Source organism: Dama dama, chromosome 4 (assembly GCF_033118175.1).
Source record: "Dama dama isolate Ldn47 chromosome 4, ASM3311817v1, whole genome shotgun sequence".
Taxonomy (NCBI): Eukaryota; Metazoa; Chordata; class Mammalia; order Artiodactyla; family Cervidae; genus Dama; species Dama dama.
In genome coordinates this window covers 72207225-72231734 of record NC_083684.1, presented here as the reverse complement: position 1 = coordinate 72231734, position 24510 = coordinate 72207225, and the positions used below count along the sequence as shown (strand labels likewise).

At 44.4% G+C, this 24510-nt stretch overlaps 1 protein-coding gene and 1 pseudogene across 1 annotated transcript; one reads left to right on the top strand and one right to left on the bottom strand.

Annotated features, from left to right (window-relative positions):
* The first annotated feature begins 100 nt into the window (after nt 1-100).
* Nucleotides 101-17006, top strand: C4H19orf18 (chromosome 4 C19orf18 homolog). The gene is made up of 8 exons (XM_061140672.1): nt 101-4989; nt 6386-6911; nt 6966-7103; nt 7678-7716; nt 10683-10766; nt 11616-11718; nt 15772-15938; nt 16682-17006. The coding sequence occupies exons 2-8, from the start codon at nt 6797-6799 to the stop codon at nt 16798-16800; spliced, it is 765 nt and encodes a 254-aa protein (XP_060996655.1). The 5' UTR covers nt 101-4989; nt 6386-6796; the 3' UTR covers nt 16801-17006.
* A 4746-nt stretch (nt 17007-21752) lies between these two features.
* Nucleotides 21753-23198, bottom strand: LOC133055256 (eukaryotic translation initiation factor 2 subunit 3-like; annotated as a pseudogene).
* Nucleotides 23199-24510: the final 1312 nt, after the last annotated feature.

Sequence of the window (24510 nt, the reverse complement as noted above, 5' to 3'; positions counted from 1 at the left end):
TGATTTGTGCAAAGATCGTTGAAGAGTCTAGGGTTATCAGCGTTATCTCTGTAAGAGAAAGCAATCTAATGTATCAAGAGTCATACTGCCAATATATGGGAATTGTATTCTAATACCCAAAGAAATACACTTTGAGTGAACCCAGATTATCTTGATTTAGTGACTCCAGAGGGTTTTGGAAGTCATATACAATATTCCATATATTCCACAAGCATCCTGGTAAGTTCTTCTGTAACTATATTACCAAGCTTAGTATTTTTTAAAAAGTATTTCTCTTTAAAAAATTTTATTTATTCATTTGGCTGCAGCAGGTCTTAGTCACAGCATGCAGGATCTTGTTTAGTTGTGACATGTGAGAGCTAGTTCCCTGACCAGGGATCGAAGCCAGGCCTCCTGCATTGAGAGCATAGAGTCTTAGCCACTGGACCACTGGACCACTTTAGGAAGTCCCCAAAAAATATTTCTAAAAGGGCCTCCTGGACTTCTAAAGTGTCCTTCTAAAAGGATCCCAGTCTTGTGTTTCCTCCTAGGAGGATTCCCTATCTCCCTACCACCTATTATACAAGCTTGTGTGTCCAGGACTCCGAGGTCCCCTCTTACCTCCCTTATTCTCACCTATACATGGCTCAGTTCATTGCCCTTTTAATAGCCCTACTTCACTCTGCCCCAACTCTGAAACCTTCTGGGCCCGGTTGGAAGTCTCTATTCATCCATCATCTGCTGAAACATGAGTCTCCTCTTTGCGCAGCGCCTCTTAAGACCCTTGCAGGGAGTGGCTGCTTTCTCTCCTACTTTTCTTCACTCGTTGCTTCTAGATTGTTCTCCCTCCCTTTTATCTAAAACAGTTCTGACTCTTGGAACATCAGACTGTCATTATCACTCCTGCTTCTTTGTTGCAGTCATCTTATGAATGGTTCACTTGTCTGCAAAGATTTCTACTCTTGCAGTACTGCGTCTAAAACCACCCCATCATACTCCCAGTCCCATTATCCGTGTAGACAACCTTCCCGTGTCCTGACCTCACAGCTTTTCGACCTCTCTGCTAGTGGTTTTGCCTCCCACCCAGCCTGCAACAGACACTGCCATTGTCATCCCTAGGACCATTCCATTACCAGCGACTAGGACCTGCCCACCATCTGTTTCAAGTATCTTTTCCTAAGCTAGTTGGCTGTTTAGTACCAAGATTCCAACAATCCCTTGCCTGAAGCTTCCCTCCGGGTTGCTCCCAGGAGATGACTTTGCTGCTTGTTTCCTGAGTGAATAGGGGCCACCAGCAGAGGCTTCCATCGTAGGTCTCCACCTCCTCTACCCACTTTTGGTAACATCCGTGCCTTCCCACTGTTGCCTTTATACAAATTGACTGGGTTGGTGCCAGAGCCTGTTCCATGTCCACTGCCTCAGGACATTGTTCCTGCGTTTCCCTTATCTGTTGTATCATCAGGTTTTCTATATATACTGGGTTATCCCCATCCACGCGCAAACATACTTTAAAAATGGAAAAGAAAACCGTCTAGCTCCTGTATCATTCTCTGCTTTGTTACAGAAAGCCGAATTTCTCAAAGGTGGTCTCTTGCTGTCTTCATTTCCCTTCCATTCTTTCTTCTGCTCAGCCATTCAGTTGTGTCTGTCTCTTTGTGAACGCATGGACTGTTGCCCACCAGGCTCCTCTGTCCATGGAATTTCCCAGGCAAGAGTACTAGAGTAGGTTGTCATTTCCTCTTCCAGGGGATCTTCCCGACCCAGGGATTGAACTGACATCTCCTGGGTCACCTGCATTGGCAGGCAGATTCTTTACCACTGAGGCCCTGGGGAAGCCGTTCTTTCTTGAACCCACTCCAAAACCTACCTTGCTGCCAGATGTCTTCCACATTGCTAAATCCAGTGGTCAGTTCTGTTTTCTTCCTTGACTTTAGCAGCAGCATCTCAAATTCTCAGGTGATGGGTCATTTCCTTCCTGAAATACATTCACCTGGCTTTTGGGGCTCAACCCCTGCCCCTCTGGCCTGCATTTCAGGTCCCCTTTGCTGTTTCCTCCCCACTTTCCGTCTGCTCACGCTACCTTGACCTCATCCAGTCTTGAGGCTCTATAAATACCACAGGTATGCTGTTGAATCTCCATTTACGTCTGCAGTTTGGTGAGTTTTTAAAAAAATGTCCATATCCTTGTAACCACCACTACAGTAAAACTAGAGAATTTTTTCCCCTCTCCAAAAAGTTCCCCATGTCTCTTCACAGTTAATCCCCACCACAACCCTAAGACCTGAGCAGTCACATGTCTGTTTTGTGAATACACATTAGAATTGTCTCTTAGAGTTTTATACAGATAGAATTGTACAGTGTTCTGCTCGTATCCTACATTTTGTATCCAGATACTTGTGCTCAGCATGATTCTGAAGGCTCCTCCACGTTGTACTGTGTGTCAGTAGCTTACTTTGCGTTGCATGGATGAGCCACAGGCAGTCATCCTGTTCACCTGTAGATGGACGTTACCTTGAGCCCAGCTCTGGGCTAGTGTAAATACAGCTGCTATGGATGTTCCTTTTCAGTGCTTTTTGTGTGTGCAGGTTTTCATTTATCTTGGGTAAAAACCTAGCAGTGGAATAGCTGAGTTGTATGGTAAGTATATGTTTAACTTCATAAGCTACTTCTATGGGCCTTTTCATCTGATGTCTTTATTCTGTTTTACATTCTGGGAAATTTGTCTCTTTTTTTAAGATTTCATCTATATATTTAAAATTTTTCTCTTTTTAAGACACCTATTATTAATACTTAGATGTTAGCATGTCTGTGTCTGTTGTCAGTATGTCTTACCTTTGCTTTCATGTTCTCTAATTCCTTTTTCTTTCTTTCCTCTGGACATTTCCTGTTTCCTATGCCAGTTTGCTAATTTGTTTCTCAGCTGTCTATTTGCTACTTATTTCCTCTAATGTATCTTCATTTCAATAACTGTTTTACATATCTAATATTTCTTCTTGGTTCTCTTTTATATGTTATTAGTTTCATTCCCTACTGCTAATGTCATGCCTTATCTCTCTAAATGTATGTGACTACTTTAAAATTTTGGTCCATCTTTTCTAATATATGTGCCTCTGATAGAATCCGTAATCCGGTGTGCTGTTTTTCTTCTGGAAATAAGTATGCTTAGAAAATTGCTTATTTCCTTGGCCAGTGACCACATTTATTTCTCTTGTTTTCATCAGCTACTTGTTTTTATGCACACATGGGATGGGATCAGATCCTGGTCCCTGTGAACCCCAGTGAGTTCAGGGTTGGGAGGACGGATCCTAGGATGGGGAGGTGAAGGCACCAGAAAGCTAGTCAGTGACTTCTTACCTCCCAAGGTAACTGAGTCAGTGGCTTCTTACCTCCCAAGGTAACTCTGAATCAGTGACTTCTCACCTCCCAAGGTAACTCTGAGTCAGTGACTCCTTACCTCCCAAGGTAACTCTGAGTCAGTGACTCGTTACCTCCCAAGGTAACTGAGTCAGTGGCTTCTTACCTCCCAAGGTAACTGTGAATCAGTGACTTCTCACCTCCCAAGGTAACTGTGAATCAGTGACTTCTCACCTCCCAAGGTAACTGAGTCAGTGACTTCTCACCTCCCAAGGTAACTCTGAGTCAGTGACTCCTTACTTCCCAAGGTAACTCTGAGTCAGTGACTCCTTACCTCCCAAGGTAACTCTGAGTCAGTGACTCGTTACCTCCCAAGGTAACTGAGTCAGTGGCTTCTTACCTCCCAAGGTAACTGTGAATCAGTGACTTCTCACCTCCCAAGGTAACTGTGAATCAGTGACTTCTCACCTCCCAAGGTAACTGAGTCAGTGACTTCTCACCTCCCAAGGTAACTCTGAGTCAGTGACTCCTTACTTCCCAAGGTAACTCTGAGTCAGTGACTCCTTACCTCCCAAGGTAACTGAGTCAGTGACTTCTCACCTCCCAAGGTAACTGTGAATCAGTGACTTCTCACCTCCCAAGGTAACTCTGAAGTGTGATCCACCAGCCCAGGGCTTTGTAGAGTCAGGGTGGAAAAACCTGTGCCTGGTGTCATGGAGTCTCTGCCTGTTTCTCAGCTACTCCCAAGCACAGGTTACTGCCCAGCCTTGACTCCACCCCTCAGCGACCTGGACCAGGGCCGTTCATGGCCGTGTTGATGCTGGACCATCCAACCAGCACGCCTTCCTCACTTCCCACTTCACCGCCCTCTCTTCACTTGCTTCATTGCATGCATCACTACTTGGCATCAGCTCATACATTTTCTCCTTTCTTACTGTCCACTCTGTCTCCCAATGCCACACACCAGGCTCTGTGCTCCAGGGAGTGGGGACCTCATTGGTCCTGGTCTGCCATGTCTGTGGTGCCCAGCATGGCACTGTGGCTCCAGAAGTGCTTGGGACACCCGCAGGTTGTCAGTTGTGCTTCTCGACCTCCTCATCTGGATCTCCTGACCGCGGAGATGTGGGGGGACTTGAGGGGGTGCGGCACAGGGAGGAGGGCTCTGCAGTCTCAGCAGATGGTCATGAAGCCCTGTATGTGGGAGAAGGACTGGTCAGAAGGCTCAGCCATATGATGGGGTCTGGGGGTGGATATCAAGGAGACAGTTACAGGAATTGGTCAGAATCAGCATTATCCTTTTAAATGTGCGGGAACTGAAGGACACTTTGAAGACAATGGCCATTATCAAAATGTGTAATTTCTTAATTTGAAGAATAAGTGTTTAAATGCCAAAAAAAAAAAAAAAAGCAATTAACTCAGAAGCAACAAGGCAGCCTTGCCTTGTGGACAGAGGAGAGAAGGGCCCGGGAAAGTGGGTAGTGCTGGGCGCTCCCAGCAACACAGTCTTCAGTCACGAGAGCCAGAGCTCACGCCAGCCTCCCCTGCAGAAGCTGTTCTTTCTGCCTGGACAGTGCCCTCCGTTGTGTGACATCACAAAGACGAAACCCCTCGGCAGGTGGAGCAAGTGTGGCGCTTATGGGCAGCACCCTGCTCAAGGTGGGTCCTCATGGTGGGAGGAACCGGTGAAGGGTCTGAAGAAGTACTTGTGCCCCAAAGAGGGAGTGTCCCGGTGGAGAAATGGGGACCCTGATGAGATTTTCCAGCCAGAAACCACTAAGTTTGGTCTTTTTCCCCAAACTTCTTATCCTGAAAGTTACTTGGGGGCATCTTAAAAATACAGGCGCCTACCCCTGGCCCCAGAAATGTATTTTCAACCAGGGCTCTGGAGGTTCTTATCATCCTGGGAGCAGACGTCTAGTGGGACATGACACGGTTTATACCCCACAAGGGAGGAAGCAGCTTGGCTTGAGGTCACTGTGGGTCCACTTTGGGCAGGACCCAAGCAAAGTGCTGGGGACTCATAACTTGGCCCCATGCAGTGACTACAGCGTGGAGGAGGGTGGTGGCCTAGGCTTGATGGGCCTAGAGGGGCCACCTGAAGGGCTCCAGGATACGGGGGGGGGGGGGGGGGGGGTGTGTGGAACCTGGAGATGTGGGGTGACGATGTGGAATTTTACCTCCAGGCTCCTGGAAAACAGTTAATTCTGTCCAACCTTTTGTGTTCCAGGAAACCTGGGCTAGGAGCCCGGTGTTCACAGACCCAGGGGGAAGGACTGGGCAAGGCAGCAGTGAGCACAGGGACCTTGACAGTCCTAAGTCCAGTCTAAACAGTGCCCACAGGCAGGCCAATAGGAAGCTCAAAAGAGATGGGTTTGATCAGAGGCAGTTGTGAGACTGTGGGATTTAGAAAGCATGGGAGCCGCATCCTTACCAGGCTCGTCCCGGGGGCACAGCAGGATGGGGGGAAGACAGGTTGGGTGTTGAAAGAACAGAGCAAGGCCCTCTTGATTGTCCACAGGGGGAGGAAGTCTTGTGGGGGGTGGGGCGGGTCCTAGTCTTGTCATCCCCCAGACATTTAGGAGGGGCAGCTGCCCTCTGGGCTGCAGCACAGGTGGAGTTGGCTCCTGGTCCTCGGGGCTGTATAAGCACCAAGAGGTGTCCGGTCTGTTATTACCATTGGTAGGAGGGATGAAAGCCTATTTTGTGTATCATGTGAACTACCGGCTGGGCAGAGGACAAATCCAGGAGACAGCCTTCTACACCATCTCATTGTTCAATCCCCTTTCTACATGCTGAGATGATTCAATTAATCTCTCCCTTAAAGAAACTTTTGGAGACAGCCACTTGGGTCTAGGCTTCTGGATGGTTCCCCAGAGGTTGGAGGCGTACCAAACTGCTTTTTTTCAAAGATTACACACTCACATTTTACATCCAGAACTAACTAACTCTCAGTGCCCACCCTGTTCTTGAGCTTTGTGTGGATTGCATTATTGAGCCATCGCTGTAACCCTGTTAAGTGGGTATTCTTTCCTCCTCCTATTTTACTGATGAGGAAACTGAAGCTCAGAGAGGTTAAGTAACTTGAAGCTCAACCATCCAGGAAGCCAGAGGTAAGCATTAGAATGGGCCTACAGAGCCCTGCTGTCTCCTCCATCTGCTTCTTGTGAGGTGTCACATTGAATTATAGTTGATTCCCTTCTGTCTCCTCAAGAGTGGGCCCTGAGGGTCTTACTCACTCCCAGCACACCCTCTCATTCTGTTAGTCTCCCCATTGGCTGACTTGGTTCCATCAAAGAATTCCATGTAGCAACCTGAGCTGACCTCACACTGGTGGCTCCCAGTCAGAACTGAGACATTCTGTAGGGAGAAGAGCTACTTAGTTTCTCAGAGAAATACAGGGCAGATGGTGGACATAGCTAAATACTTCCTTTCACCCACACGATAACAAACTAGCAGTTTTGGAATGATGGACAAGGGTCAAAGTTCTTTTGCTGTTTTATTTTTGTTTTTAATGGAATACCCACTTCATCTGTGTGTGCCTTATGCAGGTGAGTTCAAACCAGTCAGACAAACAACAGGCTGAATGGGTTGCCTCAACCATTGTTTTCACTCATTTCAGGGGAAGTAAGAAGGGGTGATTACACCTCTCTGCTGTAGGTTTTCTTTTCCAGATTATTTTCCCTTAGAAAGACAGCCAAATGTCACCAAACAACCCATACAGTTCGGTAAGCAATTTCGTTTGGTCCATGGAGCTATCCCAAGACCCAGAGGTGAGTCGTCGTTACTACTCGGTCAGTGGAATGGGAACTGTACTCTATGGTCCTCCTAGCTGCTATTCAATGTGTCTTGTCTTCTTTGTTAGTAGCGTGATCCATAAAATAATAAGATTAGATAGACGTTGCTTGGAAACTAGATCCTGTGTTCTCTCTGTGTGAGCTGGGTGATGGCAGGGCTGTCACTGCCTCCCGGCACCACCTCTCTGAGCTGATGACAGCACCGCGCCCTTCAGCTCCGCGCCAAGTTTCTCTAGGTCCTCTGCTTGGGAGGAGGGTTCCCAGCTTGCGTGACTGCAGAAGCAGGCCACGCCCAGATGCACTGTGTTGCTAACTGTCCATGTGCGTCAGAGGAAACACTGGCTGCGAGCAGAGCACCGCTCTTCTGCAGATTAAGCCCCGTGCATCTGCTCGGCACTGGAGTAAACTTGCTAAGAACATTTACCATCTCAGCAATTAATATTTGGAAACCGTGTCATGCCCTGTCGTCTAATACCAAGTTATGTTGTAATTTTCCTAAATGTATCCTAAACCTTTCTTTTCTCTCTGATCCCCCTCAATGGCCATCTAGCTCCAAGTACCACGCCCATGCAGCCCCCAGCGAGCACTGGTAAGTCGGGATCTGGGAGTGCACGTGGGATCCATGAATATCTGCAAAGCTCTTGTGTCGTATGGCTCCTCCAGGAGGGCGTCCCATGATGCTCATAACTAACCTGTACAGCTCCCCCCTACTCTGTGCAAATTAGAAAAAGGCACGCCTTGCCCCGCCCCCCATGGCTGGGTTAGTAACCATGCTGCTAGGGACAGATTAGAAAATAGCACAGATGTCAAAGTGTCAGGAAATATAGAAAAAAAAAATCACGGTTAATACATCTGTCCATCCCAAAGACATTCTTTATTACTCTTCCTAAAGCTTAGCTATGGGCTTCCCAGGTGGCTCAATGTAAAGAACCTGTAAGTGATGCACGTTTGATCCCTGGGTTGGGGAGATCCTCTGAGGGCATGGTAACCCACTCCAGTATTCTTGGCTAGAGAATCCCGTGGACAGAGGAGCCTGGCTGGCTGCAGTCCATGGGGTCACAAAGAGCTGGACACGACTGAGCAACTGAGCGCACACACACACACAAAGCTCAGCTATAGTATTTCATTTCCCCATTCACTTCACCACCACAAAAGTCCAGAAAAGGAAGCTGGGTCAAAGTGTTAGAGGGCCCACATTCTAGTCTATCTTGACACTAACTATCAACACTAACCTCTTGTGAGGTGGCCCTAGAGGTTCGCTGAGTCCTCTGCCATCCCTGAGCTTTCAGTCCCAAGTGTAATTTATGATACAGAGATAGAAGACAAAATTGTTTGTCTAGTTGGATCACTGGAAGACTCCAATTTGCTCTTGTAACTCTCAGCTCTCAGTTACATGGAAAGATGCCTACCTCGTAAAAAGGAAAATACGCCTTGAAAATACATTCTGATTCCAGTTTTGAGCTATGTTGAAAGTGGGCAAAATATCTCAAACTGTACCGGCAAAGGAGTAGGGCAAGTTAATCTCCTGTCTTGTGTGTAAGCCAGGAACAAGTGCAGTTTCTCCAGAGGGCAATTTGGGAGTTCTTATAAGAAGAATGCATTTACTTTTTGACCCACAGTTTTGAAATACACCCAGGATTTGTTTTAATCAGGTATGATAAGACCCACAGACTCAGAAATGATCATTGTGAAGGAGGAAGGTTATACACACAGAATCCTAGAAACAGCAGGCAGGGCACTCCATGCCAAGCCATGTGGGGAAGGACCAGCCTTGTCAGGAGGCAGGGGGTAGAAAGAGGGGAGCATGACCCAGAGCTTCTGTTGACTGGGGAAAGGAATGGGTGAGGCAGGGTAGGTACATGGAGTAAGCTTAGTGTTGCATTTGTTGTTATTGTTGCCGTTCAGTCGCTAAGTTGTGTCTGACTCTCTGTGATCCCATGGGCTGCAGCACACCAGGCTTCCCTGTCCTTCACTACCTCCCAGAGTTCGCTCAAACTCATGTCCATTGAGTCAGTGATGCCATCCAATCATCTCATACTCTGTCACCCCCTTCTCCTCCTGCCTTCAATCTTTCCCAGCATCAGGGTCTTCTCCAGTGAGTCAGCTCTTTCCATCAGGTGACCAGAGTATTGGAACTTCAGCTTCAGCATCAGTCCTTCCAGTGAATATTCAGGGTTGATTTCCTTTAGGATTGACTGGTGTTGCATAGTTTGAATAATTTTGGTGGGCTCTGGGGTACAGGAGTGGCTATAAAAAAAAAAGTCAGTGTACCCAGCCATTCTGTTTCTAGGAAATTTTATTTAAAGTATGCTGGTCTATTTTCCTAGTCCAGTTACCCTTCCCCTTTGCTTGGTGACTTTCTCCTCTGTTTTTCTCATTCACAAACACCCCCACCATATCTACCCCAGCCTTGATCTTACAGAATGACCTTGTTCCCACCATCACTGACAAAACACAAGCACTTGAGCGAGCATCTGCATCTCCCTAACTAGCAGTTGAATAACACTTTCTCATCTTTCCTCCCGGCCAGGTCAAGGCTGACCCTTCACCTTTGCACCAACTTCCATCCCCTTGGGACACTGGTCGATTCTTTCTCCCTTTCCAGTAGCATCACAATTTAAAGTGTTGTCCCTGTGCTCATGAGATCATGATGTCAATGTTTTTGTATTAAAAAGCAAAACCTGTCTCCCGATCTCTCAACCCCTTCTGGGAGATGCCCTCATTTCTCTTCCTGCCATGACAGCAAAATTCTTCAGAAAATTTTCAAAACTTTTCCTCTCTGTAATCCTTTTCCTTCTATTCTCTCATGAACTTGTCAATCATGCACATGGGTAATATCACTTAACTAGGTCTCCAATGACCTTCCCATTGCCAAGTCCAACAACCAGTTTTCAGTAGTCACGGTTTTGAAACCATCTGTAACCCTTGTCCTCCACATCAGTATTTCATTATGAAAACCTGGAAATGTACAGAAAAATGGAGAGAATCATTAAATGAACATCTGCATATTCATTGGAAGGACTGATGTTGAAGCTGAAACTCCAATCCTTTGGCCACCTGATGTGAAGAACTGACTCATTTAAAAAGACCCTGATGCTGGGAAAGATTGAGGGCAGGAGGAGAAGGGGACGACAGAGGATGAGATGGTTGGATGGCATCACCGACTCAATGGGCATGAGTTTGAGTAAGCTCCGGGAGATGGTGATGGACAGGGAATCCTGGCGTGCTGCGGTCCATGGGGTTGCAAAGAGTCGGACACGACTGAGCGTCTGAACTGAACTGAACTGAAAGCTTAAGCATTTAATCTTTGAGCATTTTCATAGTCCAGGTTCTTTTCTTCATGTCAAGCTGACTTCACATTGAGGTGCCAGTCTCAAAGAGTTTCTCAACTCAGTTGTTGAGCCAGAGAAGGGAAAGAAAGGGAGGGGGCGCTCTGTGTGAGACAAGGAGGAGGCACCTCAGTTTGTCAGATTTTACAAATGGTTGAGTAATGTACTTAGTCAATTGTGCCTTTGTTCAGTTTGTACCTATAGTAGCTCTTTATTTTCATTTCAGATGATGAGAAGAGTGAGCCTGCAAGGACCACCCTTGGTTTTATAGGATATTCAATGGGCCTAAACACCAACCCCTGGAATGCAGGTTTGTGGGAGTAGATCTCAAATTGCCCTGTAATATCCTGTTTTATTTAAAAACAGCACTGTACAACCTAAGACCATCCGGCGACACTTGAGTTGTAAAACCACTTGAGTGTAAGGCCACTCTCCTTTCAGCTATATCAGTGGCAGTTTCTGCCATACATCAGGGACCGGTCTCATAAGAAAGGGCTTTGGCCAAAGACAGGAGACAGATGAAAAAAGGAGTCAGGGTTTAGGTGGGAATTCAAATTATACTTGCTCACACAGGCTGTGCAATCTAGCTTGCGTGGTTTTCTTGTAAATTAAGAATTTTATTTTTAATGTTATTTCTGATTTTCTCTCCCATTCCCCTAAAACAATATGATTAACAAATATATTAACTGATACATGTGTGTGTGCTAAGTCACTTCAGTCGTGTCTAATTCTGTGTGACCCTGTGGACTGTAGCCTGCCAGGCTTCTCTGTCCATGAGATTCTCCAGGCAAGAATATTGGAGTGGGTTGTCATGCCCTTCTCCAGGGGATCTTCCCGATCCAAGGATTGAGCCCGAATTTCTTTATGTCTCCTACATTACCAGGTGAGCGCTTTACCACTAGCGCCACCTACGAAAGTCGCTCAGTCGTGTCTGACTCTTTGCAACCCATGGACTATACAGTCCGTGGAATTCTCCAGGCCAGAATACTGGAGTGGGTAGCCTTTCCCTTCTCCAGGGGATCTTCCCAACCCAGGAATTGAACCTGGGTCTCCTGTATTGCAGGTGGATTTTTTACCAGCTGAGCTATCAGGGAAGCCCTAATTGATAGTCACAGCTAAAATGGGATTTTATGAAAACTTCTTTTCCTTCTATTTTTAGCATGGATTCCTCATAGACCTGCTCTTGTTAAAGTAATTACAGTTGCATGTATAGCCCTCACTATTGCCCTGATATTTGGGACCATTATTTCCTACGTGATATAGTAAGTCTATGCTAAATAATCTTTACTGTCCTTTAATAAGACATAAAGTAACTAGATTATTTCATGGTAGTAATGTTAATAATGGTGATGATGTTGGTAATTCTTATAATCACTGAATAATTACAGTCATTATAAATTTTCAGTGTTTTTCAGAATATGGCCTATATTCATGGTGGATCATGACATAAATGAAAAATATAAAAAGAAACATGACAAAAAATTAAAAAAAAAATAAAAAGTATGAATAAATAACAAAAAAGAAACAGGACAGAATAAATACAATTTACTAGAATAGAAATGCTGTTTTTCAACTTTTCAGACTTAAGATTGTGAAGTAAAAGTTCTCTCTTACTGTGGCTCATGATCAAAAATGTTCTGAGATGCTGGCATCTTCTAACAATGTGATTTTCTAGAGTGAACTTGATGCTTTGGAAAGAAATCTTAATAGCGCAAAGCAGAAAAGTAACCACTGTCTCTTTCACTAGAAATTTATCATCATTGTGGTTGGGGTGATAGTAGCATTTAGGGAAGACACTCCATCTTGTTCACACAAATAAAGCTTGTGGCGAAGCTTTATATATATACTTGCTCACACAGGCTGTGAGCAATTTGAAATTATTTTGTGTGATCATTTTGAAATTAGTATCAGACAAAAGCGAGCCACACTGTGACATCATGTGACTGTGATCAGGAGCAGCACTTCGATTCCTATTCTAGGATTTACTTCCAGGATTCCATTATATCCCATCAGAAACATCTTGAAGAAGTACTAAATTCTTTCTTAGGATTAAGTGTGCACATGGGAAATACATTGCCATGTATGGAATATCTCTTAAGGTAACCATTTTAGGACTAGCTTGAAGTATATCAAATGAAGGTAAAATTAAAGGTGAAATTGAAGAGACTTTGCTAATGAGTGAGTGTCACCAGCATGTTTGGTTCTGGATTTTCTAATCTGACGATCTCCTTTGACTCAATTTATGGAACTTCAATTTCAGTTTATTTCATTAGTATAAATAAAGATGTTAACAGATATGAAGATTCCTAAAATAACTCACTAAAACATTTCATCCTGAACTCTTAGTGAGCAATTAAGTTACTGAGCTAATGTCAACATTTATAGCTTTTAAGTTTGTGTTACCCATAGTGACATTTTAAAACCTGAGGCAAAAGGAAAAATATATGCCCCAGAGCACATTTTTATGTAATTTTTAGGCATTGATTTTCTCCAGAAGTATATTTTGGATATATATCAATGAGGGACTTCCCTGGTGGTCCAGAGGTTAAGACTTTGTGCTCCCAATGCAGGGGACCCGAGTTCGATCCCTAGTCAGGGAACTAGATCCCACAAGCCACAACTAAGAGTTCACATGCCACATCTAAACATCCTACATGCCACAACGAAGATCCAGTGCAGCCAAATTAAATAAATAAATATAAAAAGTGAAAATATATTCAGTTCAGTTCAGTCGCTCAGTTGTGTCCGACTCTTTGTGACCCCATGAACCACAGCGCGCCAGGCCTCCCTGTCCATCACCAACTCCCAGAGTCCACCCAAACCCATGTCCATCGAGTCAGTGATGCCACCCAACCATCTCATCCTCTGTCGTCCCCTTCTCCTCCTGCCCTCAATCTTTCCCAGCATCAGGGTCTTTTCCAATGAGTCAGCTCTTCACATGAGGTGGCCAAAGTATTGGAGTTTCAGCTTCAGCATCAGTCCTTCCAATGAACACCCAGGACTGATCTCCTTTAGGATGGACTGGTTGGATCCCCTTGCAGTCCAAGGGACTCTCAAGAGTCTTCTCCAACACCACAGTTCAAAAGCATCAATTCTTCGGTGCTCTATTTTCTTTATAATCCAACTCTCACATCCATATATTGGGAAAACCATAGCCTCAGCTAGACGGAGCTTTGTTGGCAAAGTAATGACTCTGCTTTTTAATATGCTGTCTAGGTTAGTCATAACTTTCCTTCCAAGGAGTAAGCATCTTTTAATTTCATGGCTGCAATCACCATCTGCAGTTATTTTGGAGCCCAGAAAAATAGTCAGCCACTGTTTCTACTGTTTCCCCATCTATTTGCCATGAAGTGATGGGACCGGATGCCATGATCTTAGTTTTCTGAATGTTGAGCTTTAAGCCAACTTTTTCACTCCTCTTTCACTTATATCAAGAGGCTTTTTAGTTCCTCTTCACTTTCTGCCATAAGGGTGGTGTAAATCTGCATATCTGAGATTATTGATATTTCTCCCGGCAATCTTGATTCCAGCTTGTGCTTCCTCCAGCCCAGCGTTTCTCATGATGTACTCTGCATATAAGTTAAATAAGCAGAGTGACAATATACAGCCTTGATGTACTCCTTTTCCTATTTGGAACCAGTCTGTTGTTCCATGTCCAATTCTAACTGTTGCTTCCTGACCTGCATACAGGTTTCTCAAGAGGCAGGTCAGGTGGTCTGGTATTTCCATCTCTTTCAGAACTTTCCACAGTTTATTGTGATCCACACAGTCATATTAGTGAGTTTTATTTCATTTAAACTAGGAAAGTAAAATTATAATAAATTTTGTTTCTGATATAAAGTATTTTAAACTTAAAATAATGCCGTGAGTTTTGATATAGAACTTTTCAATTTTTAAAATATATTCTCAACTACTTTAATGTTTTAGAAAAGAAGAACCATAAAGTAATACATAAAAGCGTGTATATAGGGACTCAATATTTTCCCTTTTGACTCAGGCTCTCATGCAGTTCATCACAGTGCTGATGGATCCTGCTTTTTAAATTTTGATATTTGGTTTATTGTGTATTTTTCCAGCTTTTTTCCTTTTTTTACCCACACTGCATTGCTTGTGGGATCTTAGTTCCCCAACCAGGGATTGAATCTGGGCCCTGGGCAGTGGAAACACCGAGTCCCAACCATTGGACGGCCAGGGAATTCACTCATTTCAGTTTTTAAAAATATTTATCATCATTACTGAGTTTTTTGGTACCCCCCTTAAATTTTTCACATGAAGTGAGCACCTCATTCTCCTCACCCAAATTCTGTCCCTGTCCCAGTTTTCTGATTATCTGCAGCAGTTTTTACAGTCAAATCAGTTCTTCTGCTGCACAGCATGATTCTGGAATGTTACCCCTACACCCCTTCCTCCATCTCAGCTCCTTAGAACACAATTAAGCTAACCCTAAAGTGATTTATTATTACATGTAGTGTTAGTTGCTCAGTTGTGTCCAACTTTGCAACCCCATGGACTGTAGCCTGCAGGGCTCCTCTGTCCATGGAATTCTCCAGGCAAGAATACTGGAGTGTGTAGCCATTCTCTTCTCTAGGGGATCTTCCTGACCCATGGATCTAACCCAGGTCTTCTACATTACAGGCAGATTCTTTGCCATCTGAGCCACCCCAGAAGCCCATTATTACATAAGTCAAACATAATTAAGAAGGTACATATGTTAGAAAAAATTAAACACTGTATTATCCATTTCCACTTCACACAGAAATATCTGGTCAATGAGCCACTTCCAAGTTTAGATCTAGGTGAGGTGAAAAAGGCACTCACTTCAGGTGCAAAATTTAAGGCAGTGCCAAAAACTTGGTAGTCAAGATAAATAATAATACAGTATTTTTTTAATCTAAATTAATGCATTCACAGCCCCATGATGAACATTTTAAATACAGGATCAGTAACAGTGCCAGGCCAGAAAATATTGGAGACTGAGCAAAAGGAAAAACCAACAGTACCTATGCTATCTTTATATAAAATGTTGACATTTTGTTCAAAGTCTATTTCTGCCTCCCTCCCCATGTACTAGTACCACCATGTACTAGTGACTGCTTTTTAGTCAGAAAATCACAGCACTAAGGATTAAGACCTGATGATTTAGTGTGAAAATTATGCTTTCGAATTTCTCTATTTTGGGAATTCTTTTGGTGGTCCAGTGGTTAAGACTCTGCACGCCCATTGCACAGGGCACAGTTTGATCCCTGGTCAGGAACTAAGATTCTGCAAGCCATAGGGCACAGCCTTCCCCCGAAATTATGTATTTTGTTCTCCAGTCGACTGGTAGAGGCTGAGGAAAAACAACAACTTGCATCACTTTATAAAAATATCAAGATCCCATCGTTAGGAGATGAAGAGGAATTCTTTGAGGATGAGAGCCAGGACGAGTCCACGTACCTGCTTCCAGAGAATGAGAAGGAACTGGAAAATTTCATTCATTCAGGTAGGTGGTCAACCAGTTTATCTTGTCAGATCCAAAACTGCAGGAAAGCTGAGCTGACAATGAGGGTTTGGTTTTCTCAAAAGCAAAGCTAAGTGGGAGGTAAGAAAGACGAACATCTCTATAGCCACACCTGCGAGAGTAAACCATCCTCAGTTACACAGAGGGGCAAACAGCTGTGTGGTTCCTTGGTTCCTTTTGCAAGGCAATTCCAAGGATTGAAAAGAGAGTTCAGGAGACAAAACCTTTCCTGGACTAAACATTTCCCTTACACATACTTATTAATGTTGTGTTATTCTCGAGTTTTGAATGACAGGCAGATGCCTTCCTACACTGTCTGCCTCAGCCTGATGTGGAAATGGGATCCAAGCCCACAAAACAGGTTACTATCCCCGGGTCAGAGACCCCTGCTGAGAGTCGCTCACCACCCCTGCCACTTCTTGTGAGGAGATAACAACATATATGCTCATGTGGGGGGCATGCTAAGTTGCTTAAGTTTTAAAAACATGTATAGTTGATTTACAATATTATACATTTTTAAAACTGGGAATTTACAAAGCTTGAGTACAGAAAGTGGGGAAATAATTTCAAAGTGCAATTTTCCTTATCAGGCAAATAACATTCAGTATAGCCTAAAAATTCCATTGTTCCTTCCTTTATTTTTCCATATCTTTCCTCACTTCTCTTGTCTCCATTTATAATTCCTCATTTATTAGTATCTCAGCAACATGATGTCTACATTTTAGTTATTAGATCGAAAAGAAGAAAACATTTTGAAAAGAAGAGATGGACTGCAGCACAGAACTTGGTAAAGGAAGTGGAAGTAAAGGATCCTGCACAACCTGCCAAAGCGGGGCGTCTGTGAAAGCAGGTGACCGAGACGCAGGACTGGCAGCCAGTGCGGAGCGACAACTGCGGGAGGACGTAGGCTGAGAGCGCGGGCCTGACCTTCTTCTGGAGGACCTTGTACAGGAGCACCCTGAATGATGACGACTAGACGTGAAAGCAGAAAATAAATTCACGTGATGTGGCAGTTCCTGCTTCCTAGCTCTCACAGTTTTATGAATAAATATAACTTAATTGGAAGAGAAATCTGACTTTGTAAGTGTGAAAGAGAAATTGTCAGGATTTTCTTTTCTCACTCCGAACCAGTAACTTCTTTGGGCAAGTCTCCCAGACCATGCCAGGGAACCACTTTCATAAAAGAAAGCTTCCCCAGTGACATTATCTGTCAATTCCAGTAGCTTGCTTCCATTTTACTACGAGGAGAGTGAGAATGTCAAAATGAATATGACACTAGATTAAGATACAGTAACCTTTGTTTTTAAGGATCTGGGACCTGGTGAGGGAAATAAACCTGCAGGCAGAGAGCTGAAAACATTGCCAGATGTATTGTAAGCTAGGAGTCACTGAGAGCTGTGGGAAACATGAAAAGAGGCAAGATGTTCAGAACAGGGCTGTTGATTTGGGAAACAGTCTGATGGTTCCTCCAGAAGTTAAATATAGAGTCACTCCATGACCCAGCACCTCCTAGGTATATATCTGAAAGAATTGAAAATATATGTACCTGCACACAAGAGAAAGCTGTCCACAAACATTCATAGCAGCGTTATTCATAAGAGCAGAAAGGAAGAAACACCACTTCTGTCCATCAGCTGATAAACAGGTGAACAAAATGTGGTCTCCCTGTACTGTGGGGTGTTGTTAAGCTGGACAAAAGAAGTACCCACACATGCTCCAACACAGATGATCCTTGAAAACATTATGCGTAAGTAAAAGAGATTAGACACAAAAGGTCACACATCATATGATCCTGTTGATATGAAATACCCAGACTAGGCAAATCCATAGAGGGTGAAAGTAGATAAGTGGTTTTAGGTGCTGGGGTGGGGAGAAAATGGAAAAATGGTTTGTGGGTATGAATATTCTTTTGAGGGCAATGAAAATTTTCACCAAAAAAATTTAGTGTAACTGGACAAGGCTGGCACCAAACCCAAGTTCAGCTGCTCACTGCTGCAAAGGCCAATACTCAAGACACAAGTGTTATATTTGATTTACAATATTATACTAATTTCTACTGAACAGCAAAGTGACTCAGATAATATGGATTTAAGTTGGGCCACTGCATTCAAAGTGCTGAGTCCTAAACACTGGACCACCAGGGAAATCCCTGGACTACTTTTTATCAGGTATCAAGGATATGAGAAGAGCATAAATTGTCTCAGGCAGACATGTCTTAGCAAAAACCAGGGTGGCAGGCAGAATTCTGAGACAGCCCCTGAAAATCCTGCTCCCTGGTGTACACGGCTGTGTGTACACACCTGCCATTGAGTGTGGGTCTTCGAATATGACAGATGTCAGTCTTGTGATTAGGCAAAGGTGATGGGATTGTCACTCTTAATTGTTACATTAAACCATCTCTCCCAAGTCTTTATGGACTTTATTCTTTAGCCCACCACTCCTCTGTTTATGGAATTCTCCAGGCTGGAGTGGGTGGCCATTTCTTTCTCCAGGGGATCTTCCCTGGAGATCTTTCCTGATCCAGGGACTGAACCACATCTCTTACGTCTCCTGCACTGCCAGGCAGGTTCTTTACCACTAGGGCTATCTGGGAAGCCACAACACATGCAGGGAAAGACCTTTGCTAATCAACCCTTTCTCAGATTTTTTCTGGACATGCATCTTCCCTGTTGTGTAGGTGAGTATTTCCCCCCAATTCTGCCATATGCAGGATGCTGCATTAAATGTCTTAATTTCCCTAAAGTCTCACTCCCCCACACCTGATTTTTCTCAGGGCATTAAACAGTCTATCAAATTCCTCTGCCCTAGTCTTTTTATCCCCAGACATGGCAGGACTGCCATCTCCCTGCTGCTCTCCCAAGGTTTGGAGTCTACCAGGGGGCTTACTGGCCTCCATCCTGACTTGCAGACTATCGCCACCGTTGTCAGCGGCACTGAGGTAAGTGATGCAGAAACCAGACTGTTGGTCAGCCTTCGGACAAACCAGAATATTGCAGTTAAGTGCCAAGCTTTTCCTTCCTTTCCCGAAGTAGAATTGAGAATAGGCAGCTTCCACCTCACTCTGCTGTGCCTGGGAGGAGGGCATGGAGCCGTTGAAAATGCCCTCAAATTTATCTTTTTTTCCATTAGATGTTTGGACTCATGGCATATGGCATCTTAGTTCCCTTACAGAGATCAAACCTGTGTCCCCTGCACTGGAAGCGCAAAATCTTAGCACTGGACTTCTGGGACATTCCCCAAATTTATCATTTTGATTTGTGGAATTTTTTTGGTTAGGGTGCTTGCTTAGTTTCTGCAGATCCTTCACTGGTTTTTACAGTATTTCAAAAACTATTTTGACCAGCATGATGTTGTTTATCTAGAGTTTTTAGGGGGAGCAAGGACCTATAATTTCCTACTCTGCCATTTACTGATGCCCCTCTGATTCAAGTTTGACTTTTTTTTTTTTTAGAACTCTTTTCCTTTTTAATATTTAGTTTTATTTATATATTTGGCTGCTCTAGGTCTTAGTTGCAGCATGTGGGATCTTCGATCTTTGTTGTGGCATGCAGACCATATTTAAATGTTTACACTTCTCACTGCTATCTGGTGCCACTCTACCCATAAATCCAGGATCAAAATATACACATGCCTTTAAATGTTCTTCGTAGTCTGTTACATTTTTTAATAATATAGGCCTTTTAAAAAAATTAATTTATTTTTAACTGGGCTGGGTCTTCATTACTGCACACAGGCTTTCTATAATTGGACTGAGCAGGGGCTACTCTCCCTTGCAGTGTGAGGGCTTCTCATTGCTGTGGCCTCTTGTGGAGCATGGGTTCTAGGTGCGTGGGCTTCTCAGTAGTGGTGGCACAGAGGCCAGGTGCTCCTCAGCAAGTGAAATCTTCCCTGAACAGGTATCAAACCTGTGTTCCCTGCATTGGCAAGCGAATTCTTAACTACTGTACCACCAGGGGAGTCCGTTCTGTTAGGTTTGTGACTTAAGTTTTGTGTCTCTATACCAACGTCACACTGTTTATTTTTGTTGACTTAAAAAAATGCACAACGTGAAAGTTGTGCATCAAGTTTTATTTGGGGCAAAATGAGGACTATAACCTGGGAGACAGCATTTCAGATAGTGCTAAGAAACTGCTCCAAAGAGGCAGAGGAGAAGGTCAGTATATATGTAATTTTGGTGAAGGGGGAGTACATGCCACCAAGCACATTTTTTGCAAAAGGTTTCTGCTAGTCTCATCAAGGTTAGCACTAGTCACAAGGAGCAGTCATCACAGTGAAGGGTTTTAGTGCTTTTCTAGATATGAGGAGATACAAGAATGGGGTTCATAAAATTGGCTCCTGAAAACATCTATCTGAATACCTATTCTGCTAATTTTCCCCAAGCAGAGTGCCTCATTTCTGCTGTGCACCTTGAACTCCTTTTGGGGAGATGTTGAAAGTCAGCAGCTGCAGAGCACATGAGTTATCCTCATAGAGGTAGATAAGTAAGTAAGTAAGTAAAGTTGCTCAGTCGTGTCTGACTCTCTGCAACCCCATGGACTATAGCCTACCAGGCTCCTCTGTCCATGGGATTTTTCAGGCAAGAGTACTGGAGTGGGTTGCCATTTCCTTCTCCAGGGGATCTTCCCGACCCAGGGATCAAACCCGGGTCTCCAGCATTGCAGACGATGCTCTACCGTCTGAGCCACCAACTGCCAATTTGTAATTGGCATTTTTTACTCTAGATTTATGTCTCAATTTCTTTCAGAGCAATTACTCTAAATTTACATAAATTACTTTTGTCAATTTATATAAGATCATTGTCATACGATTGTTAAAGATAATTTCTTGAATTTCAAAAGATGGTTGAATTTTTATAATTTTGACGCTTGAATTGCACATGATATTTATGAGTTTTCTCTACTAGTGGATACACCTTTTGTGATTCTATGGAGGACATTATATCTGTAGCTTCTGTGAGAATCTGAATCTGTTTAGCTTCTGAGGGCATGCTGAACTTCCTGGAGTCCAAACTAATAAATAGGTCGCCAAACACCTAAGAGTTTTCAGTTGCAGACAGGACACTCCAGTAATCTGAGTACAGCCTCTTTAAGGAGAGAAGTCCTGCCTCTGCCTGGAAACCCAGAGGCACCATTTCCCATAGGAGCTTTGCCTCCTTTACTGGAGGATGGTTCAGTTCAGTTCAGTCACTCAGTTGTGTCCGACCCTTTGTGACCCCATGAACTACAGCATGCCAGGCCTCCCTGTCCTTCACCAGCTCCTGGAGTTTACTCAAACTCATGTCCATTGAGTCGGTGATGGCATCCAACCATCTCATCCTCTGTCGTCCCCTTCTCCTCCTGCCTTCAATCTTTCCCAGCATCAGAGTCTTTTCAAATGAGTCAGTACTTTGAATCAGGTGGCCAAAGTATTGGAGTTTCAGCTTCAACATCAGTCCTTCCAGTGAACACCCAGGCCTGATCTCCTTTAGGATGGATTGGTTGGATCCCCTTGCAGTCCAAGGGACTCTCAAGAGCCTTCTCCAACACCACAGTTCAAAAGCATCAATTCTTCGGCCCTCTGTTTTCTTTATGGTCCAACTCTCACATCCATACATGACTACTGGAAAAACCATAGCCTTGACTAGACGGACCTTTGTTGGCAAAGTAATGTCTCTGCTTTTTAATATGCTGCCTAGGTTGGTCATAACTTTCCTTCCAAGGAGCAAGCGTCTTAGGACCAATTCACAGGGGCGGGACTTCTGGTTTCCCTCTAGTGACTGAGGTTATAACTGCCTTAGGCCTGTTTGGGGACCGGTGCCTAAGGCTTTGGACAGATGTGAGGTATCCAGAAAGTCTGTGAAGAGGCGTTGTCCCCACTGCACAGAGGCGGGTCTGAGGCTCCGACGTGGTCCAGGGTTCCCCTCGCCAGGCCCGGGATGGGGATTGCTGCACCGAGTCGTCCCCACCCCCCCTCCCCCGCTGCTCCGCGCTTAACGAACTCGGATGGCAGCCGGCGCCACGGGACCATCTCGGGTAAATGCACGTCCGGCGGACCCGCGCCGCCCTCGCCCCACCGGACACTGAAGTCCAGAGCACGGGGCGCCTGCTCGGTGCCTGCAGCCCGGCCCCGGTTGTCGTAGGTGTGATGCCGAAGGCGCAGCCTCTGCAGAGGTGCGGGATGGGACCTCAGAACTCGAGTTTTCCGTGAAGCAGAGAAGACTGTACTGCTTTTCGCGGCGAAGGGAGACACAGCGGTCACGTGCCCTGAAACACAGTGCGTCCCAACCCCCGGGGCTGTCAGTGAGGACTTACTGGGTTCAAGGGAAGAGTTAGGATCAGGGCGTGTGTGCCCGGCCCTGTTCTTCAATCTGGCCTCATTGGCCTCCTGGCAATCTTGATTCCAGCTTGTGCTTAATACTCCTTTTAGAATACTACCACCAACTACACCCCCCTTAAGGTCATCAACTTCACAGCCAGGTTTGTTGACATCAAAGGATCTAATAACAATAAGTCTGGGTTCTGAAGTCAAGTCTCTTGGGGGTACTCTTTAGGTACTCACAGACAACTTCTATTGTATTTTAGCTGAGCAGAAATTGGGATAATAGAAGCGCCTTCTGCTACTGTACCTTGAACAAATGCAAGGATCTGTTCATACTGTTCTTTAGCCTGGCTTTCTTTTACCAAATCAATTTTATTTTGTAGAATCAAAATATGCTTCAGTTTCATGGTTTCTATAGCAGCCAAGTGTTCAGATGTCTGAGGCTGAGGACAAGACTTGTTACCAGCTATCAACAGAAGAGTGGCATCCGTCACTGCGGCACTGTTCAGCATAGTAGCCATCAGAATATCGTGGCCAGGACAGTCAACAAAGGAAACACGCTTGACTAATTTGAAGTTCCCTTTGGTCCCTGGAATGTCTGTAGGAAACTCATCAGGTGTCCTACTTCCACAGGATCTATAACATTCTGGCCAAGGACAACTTGGGTCATCAAGTTTATAAATCTTAGCATTAGCATAGCCAAGTTTGATTGTAATATTTCTTTCCAGTTCATTTTTTGAAATGGACAGTGTGGACTCCAGAAATAGCTTTTACAACTGTAGATTTCCCATGAACTATGTGACCAATTGTACCTATATTAATTGTGGCTTGTCTGCTGATAACTTCATGTGAAAGTGGCGTCAACTTGGAAACATCCAAAGTAGCGAGATCTTGCTGAGAAAGGTGCGGCTGCCCTAAAGTCACACCAGCCTTGCCCCCCGCCATCTTGCCTGGAGAGCTAGTCCCTTAAATCTATTTTTCACTTCCACTGTATAGTCATAAGGGATTTGATTTAGGTCATACCTGAATGGTCTAGTGGTTGTCCCTACTTTCTTCAGTTTAAGTCTGAATTTGGCAATAAGGAGTTCATGATCTGAGCCACAGTCAGCTCCCGGTCTTGTTTTTGCTGACTGTATAGGGCCTCTCCATCTTTGGCTGCAAAGAATATAATCAATCTGATTTTGGTGTCGACCATCTGGTAATGTCCATGTGTAGAGTCTTCTCTTGTGTTGTTGGAAGAGGGTGTTGACTATGACCAGTGCGTTCTCTTGGCAAAACTCTATTAGCCTTTGCCCTGCTTCATTCCATACTCCAAGGCCAAATTTGCCTGTTACTCCAGGTGTTTCTTGACTTCCTACTTTTGCATTCCAGTCCCCTAATAATGAAAAGGACATCTTTTTGGGGTGTTAGTTCTAAAAGGTCTTGTAGGTCTTCATAGAACCGTTCAACTTCAGCTTCTTCAGCGTTACTGGTTGGGGCATAGGCTTGGATTACCATGATATTGAATGGTTTGCCTTGGAAACAAACAGAGAGCATTCTGTTGTTTTTGAGATTGCATCCAAGTACTGCATTTCGGACTCTTGTTGACTATGATAGCTACTCCATTTCTTCTAAGGGATTCCTGCCCACAGTAGTAGATATAATGGTCATCTGAGTTAAATTCACCCATTCCAGTCCATTTTAGTTGGCTGATTCCTAGAATGTCAACATTCGCTCTTGCCATCTCCTGTTTGACCACTTCCAATTTGCCTTGGTTCATGGATCTAACATTCCAGGTTCCTATGCAATATTGCACTTACAACATCGGACCTTGCTTCTATCACCAGTCACATCCACAACTGGGTATTGTTTTTGCTTTGGCTCCATCCCTTCATTCTTTCTGGAGTTATTTCTCCACTGATCTCCATTAGCATATTGGGCACCTACCGACCTGGGGAGTTCCTCTTTCAGTATCCTATAAATTTGCCTTTTCCTCCTGTTCATGGGGTTCTCAAGGCATGAATTCTGAAGTGGTTTGCCATTCCCTTCTCCAGTGGACCACATTCTGTCAGACCTCTCCACCATGACCCGATGTCTTGGGTGGCCCCACACGACATGGCTTAGTTTCACTGAGTTAGACAAGGCTGTGATCAGATTGGCTAGTTTTCTGTGATTATGGTTTTAGTGTGTCTGCCCTCTGATGCCCTCTTGCAACACCTACCGTCTTACTTGGGTTTCTCTTACCCTGGACGTGGGGTATCTCTTCATGGCTGCTCCA

Bases quoted from the DNA above. Each gene is read 5' to 3' on its own strand.
- C4H19orf18 (XM_061140672.1), top strand. From the start codon at position 6,797: ATGATGGACAAGGGTCAAAGTTCTTTTGCTGTTTTATTTTTGTTTTTA. The intron at 7,717-10,682 runs GTAAGTCGGGAT...TTTTCATTTCAG, and splicing joins GCAGCCCCCAGCGAGCACTG to ATGATGAGAAGAGTGAGCCT. The intron at 15,939-16,681 runs GTAGGTGGTCAA...TCTACATTTTAG, and splicing joins GGAAAATTTCATTCATTCAG to TTATTAGATCGAAAAGAAGA.